Here is a 14,057-nt window from a genome sequence, read left to right as displayed (position 1 = left end):
ACACACACACACACAAACACACACACATAAACACACACACACACACACACACACACACACACACACACACACACACACACACACACACACAATCAGACACACCCACACCCACACCCACACCCACATACACCCACACCCACACACACACACACACACAAACAGACACACAAGGAAGCGTCACCACCGTGTCTCGATCTCCTCGGGGTTCAATAACACTCCGCCTAACATTCAGTGACATAAGACTTCGGTTAATAAATGATACGGCAGTAGGTATCCGGAGCCGAGTGACCTAGTATCTAGCTCTCAGGACATCAATACATGTGGGTATTTAGGTTTTCCTCGCTGAGATGTCCCCCTCTATCTCACTCCCTCCCTCTATCTGTCTCTCTCCTTCTGATCTCTCCCTCTGTCTGTCTCTCTATCTTTCTCCTTCACTCTATCTTTCTATTTCTCTCCTTCCCTCCCACCCTCTATATCTCTATTTTTCTCCTTCCCTCTATCTCGCTATCTTTCTCCTTCCCTCCATCTCTCTATCTCTCTATGTCTTTCCGTCCTTCCTTCCTCTCGCACCTCTCTCTATCTCTCTCCTTCCCTTCATCTCTCTCCTTTCCTCCTTCCCTCCCTCCCTCTCTCCCTCCCTCCTTCCACCCCTCCCTCTCTCCCTCCCTCCTTCCTTCCGCTCCTCCCTCTATCTCTCTCGTTTCCTCCTTCCCTCCCTCCCTCCTTCCTTCCACCCCTCCCTCTCTCCCTCCCTCTTTCCTTCCGCCCCTCCGTCCATTCGTCTGCGAGATTTTGTTTCCTGTTTTACCATCGAAAGAAAAACGTATTTTATTCTCCTTCGTTATTTTATGTAGTGTAATTCGTTTTTCTTGTTTTCTTTATCTAATGACTTATCAAGAATAAAGAGGTTTAGTTGTTGTTGTTTTTTTCATTGTAAGGTGGGTGGGTGGGGAGGGGGAGCGACTGCCGACGGCGTGTGTTGTGTTTGTGTGCGTGTGTGTGTGTGTGTGTGCGTAAAGGTCGTATTTCCGTATTCCTTCTCCAACCAGTTGATTCATACACACGCAAACACAAACACACACGTACACACACACACACACACACAAAGATACATATCCCCACCATACATAAACATATCCTTATAACCACACACCTATACAATCACAAGCATACACACATACAAACACACCCACGCACACGCACACGCACACACATACAAGCCCCGAGATTGTTTAGTCAATATTGTAGTGTGGGCGGCGGCGTCGGCCCGCGAGAACACGCGAGCCCCATTTGTACTGCCATAACCTTAAAGTCTTGGGATGTTGGTCATACATCTTTACATTCTCTCAGGAACGTTAGCGGGACATATAGGCCAGTCGCGGTGATAGAGAAAAAAAGAGAAGAGAAAAAGAAATCAAGGATAGAAGTAAGGACCGAAGAGAGATAGAGATAAAAGAGAGAGAGAGAGAGAGATGGGGAAAAAAAAAGAGGAGACCCAAACGAAAATATTTATATGAGTAACGCTTCATCACAACAAAAGAGTCATCAACGCATGCTAATAAAAGCATATATATATTCTTTCTGTCCCCCGCTCTTTCTCTCTCTCTCTCCCTCCCGTTAATATGGGTAAATGAGTCAAGTAGAGGAGGGAATGTAGGTCAAATGACAGTCGAGAAGCGTCTGCGCATGTGCATGACAGCGCCTGGCCGACTTTCCCTCTACAATGGCGGTTTACGAGAGGTGCATAGATGTTTTTTTTCCAGCATTTCGTGTCGCCCGCTCAGCCTCTCTTTAAAATGCGGGAGAGGGAGGGAGAAGGATGGAAAGGGGGGGAGGAGAGGAGAGGAGAGGGAGGGAGAGGGATGGGGGGCGGGGGAAAGGGGAAGGGGAAAGGGGGAAAGGGGAGATGGAGAGGGAGGATGGGGATGAAGAGGATGGAAGATGGAGGTAGGAGGGAGGAAGGAAGGAGGAGGAAGGAAGAAGGTAGAAGGAGGAGAAGGAGAAAAAGAAAAAGAAAAATTATGATAATATTAAAAATGACGACAAAAAAGAGGATGAAAAAATGAAAAAAAAACGAGAAAAAACGAAAGAACAAAAAAAAAAAATAATAATAATAAGACCCAGAAGAAGAGGAAAGAGAAAACCGCGGAAATGGGCGAAGGAAAGAGAGAGAGAGAGAGAGAGAGAGAGAGAGAGAGAGAGAGAGAGAGAGAGAGAGAGAGAGAGAGAGAGAGAGAGAGAGAGAGAGAGAGAGAGAGAGAGAGAGAAGAGAGAGAGAGAGAGAGAGAGAGAGAGAGAGAGAGAGAGAGAGAGAGAGAGAGAGAGAGAGAGAGAGAGAGAGAGAGAGAGAGAGAGAGAGAGAGAGAGCGAGAGAGAAGGAGAGAGAGAGAGAGAGAGAGAATCCGAGGGATGTGAGAGACTCCGAAAGGCACAGCGAGAGGAGGCGGGCGGAGGAGGCTGGCCCGGGATAGGCTGTCTTCTCATTCTTTTTATCATTCTTATTTTAATTCTTATCCCTTCTTCATCTCTTTCTTCTTCTTCTTCTTCTTCTTCTTCTTCTCCTTCTACTTCCCTTTTTTTAGGTCTTTTCTTTTTGTTATTATTATTGTTATTATTACTATTATCCTTGTTATCATTATTATCATTAGTTATCCTTAATCCTCTTCTTTTCCTTATTCTTAATCATCTTTATTGTTATTGTTATTGTATTTGTTGTTATTTTTATTCTTGTTATTATCATTAGTATCATTAGTATTATTCATATCAATATTGTTGATGATAATGGTGTTAGTGATGTAATTATGATTATTATTGCTATTGTCATTATTATAATTGATATCATTACTATAATTATTATCCTCGTTATTGTTATTATTATTATTATTATTATTATTATTATTATTATTATTATTATCATCGTTATTGTTATCATCATCATCATCATCATCATTATTATTATTTCTATTATTATCATTATTATTTTTGTTATTATTACCATTATTATTATTATTATTATTATTATTATTACTATTGTCATTATTATTATCTTTATCATTATTATGATTATCATCATTATTATCATCATTATCATTTATTTCTTCTTCCTCCCTTTCCCTTTCTTCTTCTGCTGTTTCTTTTTGTTATTCTTTTACTTGTCCTCCTCCACCTCCCCCCCCTACCTATTTTTATCTATCTATCTATTTGTCTATGTCGCCTACTAATTGTAGTCTACACAACACACACACACACACACACACACACACACACACACACACACACACACACACACACACACACACACACACACACACACACAGATCAACAAACATAGAATTTCATTAAGAAACACACAAACATACAAACTCATTCTCTTTAGCCGGAAGTACAAGCTGTTTCCAACCTTTCTTTCCTCCCCCCCTCCTATCCTCTCTCACCCCCCCTCTCCTTTCTCTCCCCCCCTCTCTCCTTCCTTCTTTGCTATATCTCTATCTCTCCTCTTCCCTCTATTCTCCTTTTCTTCTATCCTTCCCTCCCGTCTTCTCCTCTTCCTCTATCCTTCCCTCCCATCTTCATCTCTCGATCTATCCCTTCCTCTCCTTTTCCCCTCCTGTCGTCCTCCCTCCCCCCCCCTCCTCCCGTTCTCTCCTCTCCCTTCCTTCCCATCCTTTCCACTCTCTCTCCTCCCTCGCACCTACCCTCTCATCCCTCCTTCCCCCCTGTCCCTATCCCTCCTCCCTCCCTCCCACCCTCCCCTCCCTTACCTCTCCTCCATCCCTCGCGTGCGAAGTACCCTCCTCTTCCCCCCCCCCCCCCTTAACCGTGATTCAAGAGGGCTCTTATGTCCGTTGATAAACTTAGTGTTTTGGGCCTTAAGGCTTTTGTCTTCAAGGGCTGACGAAACGGGCCGTGAAAGAGAAAGGGAGAGAGAAAGAGAGGGAGGGTAGGTGGGAGGGAGGGAGGAAGGGAGGGAGGGAAGGTGGGAGGGAGGGAGGGAGGGAGGGAGGGAAGGTCGGTGGGAGGGAGGGAAGGTGGGAGGGAGCGAGGGAAGATGGGTGGGATGGAGGAAGGTAAGATGGGTGGATGGGTGGATGGATGGATGAATGGATGGATGGAGGGATGGAGGGAGGGAGGGAAGGACGAAGGGAGGGAGGAGGAAGTGGAAAATAAAGGTGGGTGACATATACGGACGCCAAATCACTGTTAAACTTAAGCAGACACTGAATCACTGTTACCACTTGCAACCACAGCTAATCCCTTTTACACTTCTACAAACACTGAACCACCGTAACTGATCCACACATCAAATCACTGTTACAACTCTACGGACATCGAATTCCTGTTACACTTAAAACAGACCATAAATCCCTGTAACACTTAAGACAAACACTGAAGCACTGATACACTTTATTTAGTCACTGTTTCACTGTAACACTTACACAGACACTCTTAAAGCCACTTCTCTCCTCCCAATAACTCTCTATGAAATACACAAATACACTCTCAGACTTTCTCAAATTCTGACACACTCACACCCATGTCATCATAGGTAATGGCATCCAACATATGTAGTTAATCTGTATATTATGAGCGCAATAAAAAAATAAAAAAAGGAAAAAAGAAGAAAGAAAGGAAGAAAAAGAAGAAAAGAAGAAGAAAAGAAGAAGAAGAAGAAGAAGAAAAAGAAAAAAAGAAAGAAAGAAAAAAAGAAAAAGTAAAGAGAGAGAGAGAGAGAGAGAGAAGAGAAATGAATATAGTATATATATAATATATATGTATGTATATATATAATAAATATATATATGATATATATATATATATATATATATATATATATATATATGTATATATATATATATATATATATATATATATATATATATATATATATACATATATATATATAAATGTATATGATCACACACACATCGCCAAGCTATCATGTTTACTTCAGAAAATGATAAGAGAAATGCAAATAAGATTAAGGTGATTATTTAGTATCATGTGACACCGGCATGATATGATATACGATATATAATATACGATGTGGTGGATTAAAACAGATGAATTGATTAAAAAAATAAAAAGTTATTTATAAATGATAGTATGGTTCTGAATGGGTGGGATGAAGGGTAGGGGGAGGGGGGGATATGATGGGGAGGGGGGAGGGGGAGAGGAAGGGGTGGGGAGATAGCGAGGGGGAAGGGGGGAGGGAGAGGGAGAGGGGTAGCACCAGGGAGGAAAGATGGCGAGGGGGAGGAGGGAGGGAGAGGGAGAGGGGTAGGAAAGATAGCGAGGGGGAGGGGGGATGGCTTGGGGGAGGGGGGATGGCGAGGGGGAGGGGGATGGGGGGATCTCTTGCCTTACCGGACTGGTGAATGACATTTGCGCAAGTGTCAACTCGAGCAGCTGTCAGGAATAAAAGCTTATATGCAGCTTAAGTATGAGTGGACTTGCCTTTACAAAACGACTTTCTTAACTGTTTGTCTTTATTTTTAAAGCAGACAAGAAAGATAAAACCAAAAACCTTTATAACAGTCGTCGAAAAGCGAATTATAACCTCCACCAATGATAGATAGCCATTAGCGAATCACAAAACTTATTAATAATGCATAACCAATAGTTAAAAAAAACAAAAAAACAGGAATAAATATAATAATAATCACAGAAGAAGAAGAAGGCACTAATTATAAGAAAGAAAAGAAAAAAAAAACAATTATAATAAAAATTCCAAGCGAGTATCTATTAGTCTTAATCTAATGAATGACTTAATGTTCATTCGTGTACAACGATTCCTGTAAGAATGAACACAAGTGTTCTCTCGTGACCAAATGTTCATCCTGGTGAGTGAGAGACATCTGTGTAGATCATGAAGTACGTAGCACATCTGAATGACTCATCAGACTGTGTTTTCTTTTAAAGTAAAACTGGTGATTTAAAAAAAAGAAAAAAAAGGGGGGGAAATAATAATAATAATAATAAAAAAAAAATCTGATTTAGAATATATCTTCAGCGAGTTTTGATGTTCATTTTATTTTATTAGAGTGAATACAAAAAAAAAAGGAAAAAGAAGAAGAAGAAGAAGAAGAAGAAGAAGAAGAAAAAAAAAAAAATAGAGTGAATAAAAAAAAAAAAAAAATAAATAAAATAAAAAGAATCACCGAAGAACCTTGTGAATGGAGAGTGCTCGAGAGATTGCGAGAGGGCGAGTGAGAGTAACCCTCGCGTGAGTGAGTGTGAGGAAGGAGGAGTCAGAGTTAAGTGTGAGTGAGTGACCACCTGTGAGAGTGACGGGAGAGGGTGACGCTCACGTGGTGTAGACGGGGTCAGCGTTACGTAAGGTAGGGCTCATGCACTGTGTAATCAATACGTCTTCCCATCTCTCTCTCTCTCTCTCTCTCTCTCTCTCTCTCTCTCTCTCTCTCTCTCTCCTTCTTTTTCTTTCTCTCTCTTTCTCTTACTCGCTCTCCTTCTTTTTCTTTCTCTCTCTTTCTCTTACTCGCTCTTCTTCTCTCTCTCTCTCTCTCTCTCTCTCTCTCTCTCTCTCTCTCTCTCTCTCTCTCCTCTCTCTCTCTCTCTTTTTCCTCTCTCTTTCTCCTCTCTCTTTTTCTTCTCTCTCTCTCTCTCTCTCTCTCTCTCTCTCTCTCTCTCTCTCTCTCTCTCTCTCTCTCTCTCTCTCTCTCTCTCTCTCTCTCTCTCTCTCTCTCTCTCTCTCTCCCTCTCTCTCTCTCCTTCTTTTTCTTTCTCTCTCTTTCTCTTACTCGCTCTCCTTCTCTCTCTCTCTCTCTCTCTCTCTCTCTCTCTCTCTCTCTCTCTCTCTCTCTCTCTCTCTCTCTCTCTCTCTCTCTCTCTCTCTCTCTCTCTGTCTCTCTCTGTCTCTTCTCTCTCCCTCTCTGTTTCCTTTTTTCTCACTTTCTTTCTATCTATCTATCTCTGTCTGTCTCCTTCTCTCTCCCTCTCTCTATCTCTCTCTGTCTCCCCCCCCCCCTCTCTCTCTGTCTGTCTCCGTGTCTCTTGCTCTCTCTATTTATCATTCTCTTTCTCCCTCTCCCTCTATCTATCTATCTGTGTCTACCCTTTTCTCCCTCCCTTCCTCTGGCCACCCTTCCCCCCACTCTCCCTCCCCACCCCCTCTATCCCAATAATCTCTCTTCTCATTTTCTTTTCCTCTTTAACACAACTTTATTCATTTTCTTGTTTCTCTACCCTTCGTACCCACGCCGTCCCTTGCCTCTTTCTCTTTTTCTCTCCCTTTCTTTATCTTTCTCTCCTTCTCTTCTTTCTGTCTACTATATTTCTCTCTTTCCTTTGTCTTTTCTCCCCGTCTCTCATTTATCTTCCTTTTTATCTTTCTCTCAATTTCTTGAATTTTCTATCCTTCTCTTGATTTCTTTTCAACTTTATCTCTTTCTCTCAATTTTCCTTTATTCATTCACCTTCGATCGTTTTTCTTGTCCTATCTCCTGTCTCTCTTTTCTGTCTCTTTTCCCTTCATATCGGTTTTCTTACTCTCCTTTATTCTTCTCCTTTATATATATTATTATTTTCTTTCTTTGTATATTCCTTGTTTACTCTTTACATTTTTTCTCTAAATAAGTTTTGTTTATATCTTCTCTAAATGTTTTCTCTTGTATATATATATATATATATATATATATATATATATATATATATATATATATATATATATATATATATATATGTGTGTGTGTGTGTGTGTGTGTGTGTGTGTGTGTGTGTGTGTGTGTGTGTGTGTGTGTGTGTGTATGTTGTCTATAAAACTTTTTTTGTTTTTTCATATTTTTCTTTATTCTCTCTTCATCATTCTTTTTCATTTTTCTCCTCTTCATCTTTCTGCTTCCCTCTCAATTTCCTTCTCTTCCTATTCACTTACTTCCTCTTTAGTAATGGATATAGGCGTGCGAATTGAATCGTGTGGGCGGAGATATACGTGGGTGGGAGGACCTTTATGGGCGTAATGAAACGCACATAAGCGCAAGAATAAGCGTGGGCGTGAGATTACATGTGGGTGTAGAGAGCGTACGTGGATCCGAGCGCGTACGTGGGCGTGAGAAAGTATACGGGCGTGGGGACTAACGTGTGTGAAACAAAACACTTTTTTTTACTTCCTTTCGTAAAATATCTTTTATTGTTTCGTCTTCGTTGCCAGATCGAAATGCAAATTTAATCATTCTTTATTATTCTAAATTCGTTAAGTCATTGAGTTATTCGTTAATTCTCAACATCTTCGCTAATGGAACATAAACGTCTTCGTTATACGTGTATCTTCACTGTAAAACCGAAATATCTCTCCTCATTTTTCGGTCATTCGTTATCCCCTTATATCAGCTCCGCAAATCTGGCTTATCCTCATCCTTATCCCTTATACTAACGTATTAAATACCGTCGCCTTATCCCTAAAACCGAAACAGCTGTGTCCTCTCTTCGTTATCCTCATCTCCATTATCTTCGCTGTAGAATCCAAACCTCCTCGTTGACTTCGTTACTCGCATCTTCTTCGTTAAACCCTAGCCTGTTACAAGGGCCAACGGAACACCAAGCGAAACCCAGCCTCGGTCTACGCCCACCCCCTCTCGATCAGTCAGGCAGAAGCGAGTCAATCTTTTCCTTCGGGTGTATCGTCTTCCTGTGATGTATTTGTTATCATGGGGGTTCTTCTCTCTTTCTCTTGTTTTTGTTTTCATTTAGTTTATATCTCTGTTTTGTTTGTTTGTCTGTCTGTGTCTCTTTTTTTGTTTGTTTCTGACTCTTGTTTTCTTTTCTTTTTTTCTGTTTATTTTATCCAACTCAATCTCTTTTTTTTTCCCTTTTCGTTAAGTTGTCTCTTTCGTTCTCTCTTTCTACTCCTCCTTCTCCCATCTCTCATCCCTCACTCCCTCCCCTATCTACCTCCTTTTCTTATTCTTCCCTCCCCCCCTCTCACTCTTTCCCTCCTTTCTCTCCTCCTCCATCCAAATCCCTCATATACGTCTCATCCCCCTTCTCCCTTTCTCTCTTTCTCCACCTCTCTCCCCTTTTATCTTAATGAGAAAGAGACAAAAAGGGAAAGAAATCGAGAGAAAGGGATCCGGGATAGTGCTAGCTGACCGTCCATTCAGGGGGAGTGTGTTGGGGGCGAGAGGTCTTCTGCCCGACGGAGGACTCACACACAAAGGACCTCGCCGCGTGCAGTGCTGATCAGACGGGCGGCCCTCCTCCTCCTCCTCCTCCTCCTCCTCTTCTTCTTCTTCTTCTCCTTCTTCTTCTTCTTCTTATCTTCCTTTTATTCTGCTCTAGCTCCTTCTTCTTTCTTGTTCGCTTATCTCTTTTATCCGTCTTCTTCCGTCTGCTGCTCTTTCTTCTGCTCCATCTCCTCCTCCTCCATCTCCTCCACTTCCTTCTTCTACACCTCCTCCATCTCCACCTCCTCCACCTCAACCTCCACTTCCTCCTTCTACACCTCCTCCATCTCCACTTCCTCCTCCTCAACCTTCTCCCCCCCACCCCCAACCTCCTTCCTCCTCCTCTCCACCCCCTACCTCCTCCATCTCCTCCTCCTCCACCTCCACCTCCACTTCCTCCTCCCCACTCCCACCTCCTTCCTCCTCTTCCTCCCACCATCTCCCGAGCAAGCGGAATCCTGCGCGAGGAGCGAGCGAGAGAGAGAGAGAGAGAGAGAGAGAGAGAGAGAGAGAGAGAGAGAGAGAGAGAGAGAGAGAGAGAGAGAGAGAGAGAGAGAGAGAGAGAGAGAGAGACGAGAGTCCTTCCCCCTCGGCAGAGCGTGTTTCCAGGTGTGGTGCAGGAACCGAGGCCGCAGTCAGATAGGCTGAGTGGGAAACGAACGCTTCTTAAACCTGACCTGCCCTCCCGCGCTGGGCATATTCGCTCCAGCTCCACAGACAAGCTCGCGTCCTGTTTACATTTTCTCCCATCTCCCCCCCCTCCTCCCCCTCCTCCCCCTCCTCCTCCTCTTCCTCCTCACCCCTCCCTCCCTCCTCCTTCCCTCCCTCCCTCACGTTGCTTTCCCGGTCCATATTATTCTTCTAATTGCAGCCACCGACTTGCGTGCTTGTGCCGAAGCAAGCACTTGTTGTTGCTTAGGTGCGCTGATCAATACAGAGTACATGCATTGTTCAGGTTAGCATCGGTTTTTCCTGTGCCATGAATGAATCCAGGCGTTCGGATGCGCCGTGGCACTGGCTTGGGCTTCTCCATGACGTGGGAAGAAGATGCCGCTCTCGAACTCGCCCCGATAAGGGAGAGAATTGAAAGTATAAATGCATGAAGTGGGTATATGACCCGAATCTCTTAAATAAAGGATCGGATTCCCTGGCGGGCGGATTCGAAGCTTCAAACGAGGATGGTAATTGTAATGATGGGGATGTGGGTGATGATGATTATAGTAACAGTATTAGTAATGATAATGATGGTAATAATCATGTTAATAATGATTATAATAATAATAAGGATGATAAAATGATGGTAATGATGATAATGATGGTAATAATCATGTTAATAATGATTACAATAATAGTAAGGATGATAAAATGATGGTAATGATGAAAATGATGATAATAATCATGATAATAATGATTACAGTAATAATAAGGATGATAAAATGATGATAATGATAATAATAATGATAATAATCATAATGATTATGATTACATGAATAATAAGATTGATAACAATGATGACAATGAGAATAATATAATAATAATGTTAACGATAAAATGATAATGATAATGATAGTAGTAATAATAAAAGTAGTAGTAGTAGTAACAATACAATACTAATAACAATATTGATAATAATATCAGTAATAATGATAATAAAAAAATAATAATGATAACGATATTAATGACAATAACGGTGATAATAAAGATGATTATAAAAATAATGATAATAATAATAACAATGATAATAATACCGATGATAACAATAAGAACAACAATAATATTGATCATAGTTATTGGGTTTTTATATCGCCGCTGTCTTTAGTCCAGATTTTCCCACTCGGTCATTTACCTTACGCTACTGGGTATGTTGTCTAAATATGATGATAAATATACAATATCACTACCTGTAAATCTGTCTGGCTGTCTTCCTTACTGTCTGTCTGTCTCTATTTCTGTCTGTGTCTCTGTCTCCATTTTTTTCTTTGTCTCTGTCTTTGCCTATGGTTCTGTCTCTGTTTTGTCTTTGCCTCTGTCTCTGTCTCTGTCTCTGTCTCTGTCTCTGTCTCTGTCTCTGTCTCTGTCTCTGTCTCTGTCTCTGTCTCTGTCTCTGTCTCTGTCTCTGTCTCTGTCACTGTCTCTGTGTCTGTCTCTGTCACTGTCTCTGTCTCTGTGTCTGTCTCTGTCTCTGTCTCTGTCTCTGTCTCTGTCTCTGTCTCTGTCTCTGTCTCTGTCACTGTCTCTGTCTCTGTCTCTGTCTCTGTCTCTGTCACTGTCACTGTCACTGCCTCTGTCTCTGTCTCTGTCTCTCTCTATCTATCTCTATCTCTCCCTCCCTCTCCCTCTCTCTTTCTTTCACTCTTTCGTAGAATGTTGGCATCAGATATAAGGCAGTGTTCAATATTGGATTTATAATCATTGACATCTGTTAAAATCTGCTGACGATTTCTGAAAATTGAAGAAAGAAAGAAAGAAAGAAAGAAAGAAAAAATCCCTGATTTATCCCACGTTTAGTAACTTACAAGATATCACGACTGGAATTATATTCGTAAGAATTGAATTCTATAAAAAAAAAATAGTATTGATGCTAATTAGGTTGCAGAGTTCAACACAACAGAATCATTACAATTTGCATAATTACTTCCGACCAAAAGGTAATAATTTTGTCTACCTTTACTGAGTTATTTTGAATTACTTGGTTTGTCATCAGGGTTATGCGAAAAATTACTTAATAACGGAATATAATGCATATTTATGGGTGGATTGTCCATGATACAGTGACTAGTTTATTAAATTTTAGTGGATCTATTTGGAAATGCGATTATTAGATCGACATGATCCATCATAGAAAAAGGTAGGCCTATAAATACAATTTCTTAGAAAAGTGTAACATTTTTATATATTTCGAAACTGAATGTTTTTTATTTTTTATTATTGCTACATATAATAAAAAAAAACTAAATACCCTAAAATCCACAAACAATTCCATTTAAAAAAAGGGGATCCAAAGCCGTTTCCCCTCAAATCTATAAAGAACGAAAAGCAATCTTATAATCCCTTCTAGTATCTGTGTCAGATAAGATGGCTACAGCTATTGATTATCGAGTTGTAGAAAAGGCTGGTTCTATATGTCAACTCGTAGCAAAGGATAGTCATAAAGTTAGACAAATAAAAAAAATAGTTTTTCTTTCTCTGTCGTCAAGTAAAGAGCAAAGGAAAGAGAGGTAAAGGTATATGATATTACTTATTAATTTCTCTCTCTCTCTCTCTCTCTCTCTCTCTCTCTCTCTCTCTCTCTCTCTCTCTCTCTCTCTCTCTCTCTCTCTCTCTCTCTCTCTCTCTCTATATATATATATATATATATATATATATATATATATATATATGTATGTGTGTGTGTGTGTGTGTGTGTGTATGTTTGTTAGTTTGTGAAAGCGTGCGTGCGTGTGTATGTGTATGTGTATGTATGCGTGAGTGTGTATGTGCATATACATCATTGCACACACGGAAAGATGTATGGACACGCGTGCGTGTATGCAGGAGTGTACACATAAGAGGTCTTTTAATTATAATTGTGCATGTTTATTATAATATGCACGTGGGGACGCATACATTTATATACATAAATATACATCCCTGCCTGTGTATACAAATTAACAAAGCTGAGCTAAGCACTGCAATTTAATTTTCACTCACAAAATGAATATGCAAGGAAGCGTTGAAGAAACACAATTTTTGTTAATGCTTCTTCATATCCCTTTCTTAGATTAATTCATAATAGCTTGTATATTGACTCGTTTTATTATTCTTCATGAGTCTCCCCATTTATGATTAATAGAAAACGTAAGTACATTGTAAAAAAAGAAAACGGGCTCATGATTTAGAAAACGAGGAATGATTGAAGCGAATTTATGATAGAAATGACAATGGTATTTAAATAACTGTTATAACAGCATACAAACAGGGACAGATTATCAACAAATAACCACAAAATAATAAATATATTAACGAATAAAGACCAGACGAAAAGTAATCAATATCAATAACAAAGCCAACACAGAAGGAAACGAACAACCACACTAACAAAAACAACCACACACGATAACAATATAACCATTCATAACTACAAGAACAACACAACCATTCGCTTGATAAGTATTTGTCAACTCCCGTTAAGGTATATAACTCCCCTTACCCCCAAAATACTATTCGAACTAGGGGAGTTATCCTTATCCCGTGTCCGAAACGATGCGAGAGATTCAACCGTCGGATATAAAGGATTATGTGTTCGGATTAGTGGATTAACACCCCTTTCTATGTGTCTTCGGCTTCCTCTTCCTCCTCGTATTTATTCTATTCATGTTTCCTCTTTTTTCCTTCTTTTCTTATTCGTCTTCTTCTTATTCGTTATTATCAATATTAGAGAAATTGTTATTTTTCTTATCGTCTTTATTGTTATTATTATCATTATCATTATTGTTATGATTGTTAGTGTTGTTATTGTTATTTTCTTGTAATTATTGCTTTTAACATCATCATTATTACTGTTATTATCATTAGTAGCAGTACTCGTAGTAATAACATATTTTTAAAATAATTGTTCCTATTATCATTATTATCATTATCATTATTATTATTATTATTATTATTATTATTATTATTATTATTATTGTTGTCATTATTATTATTAATATTACTATTATTATTATTATTATTATTATTATTATTATTATTATTATTATTATTATTATTATTATTATTATTATTATTATTATTATTATCATTATTATCATTATTATTATTATTATTATCATTATTATTACTGTTATCATTATTATCATTATCATCATCATCAGTTACAATAAACCAAAAGTTGAATGAGAT

At 39.7% G+C, this 14,057-nt stretch overlaps 1 protein-coding gene across 1 annotated transcript in view; it reads left to right on the top strand.

Annotated features, from left to right (window-relative positions):
* LOC122247342 (uncharacterized) overlaps nucleotides 1-13,478 on the top strand; it is a 21,533-nt gene extending 8,055 nt beyond the window's left edge. Inside the window, exons 2-3 of the mRNA XM_043006571.2 lie at nucleotides 12,238-12,332; nucleotides 13,392-13,478. Of these exons, the coding sequence (XP_042862505.2) occupies nucleotides 12,238-12,332; nucleotides 13,392-13,478 (182 nt within the window). The remainder of the gene's footprint in view (nucleotides 1-12,237; nucleotides 12,333-13,391) is intronic.
* The last annotated feature ends 579 nt before the right edge of the window (nucleotides 13,479-14,057 follow it).

The sequence above is a fragment of the Penaeus japonicus genome, unplaced genomic scaffold, assembly GCF_977035675.1.
Source record: "Penaeus japonicus unplaced genomic scaffold, GWHDUDI00000001_assembly GWHDUDI00000034, whole genome shotgun sequence".
NCBI classification, from domain to species: Eukaryota; Metazoa; Arthropoda; class Malacostraca; order Decapoda; family Penaeidae; genus Penaeus; species Penaeus japonicus.
This window is presented reverse-complemented; position numbering and strand designations above follow the sequence as displayed.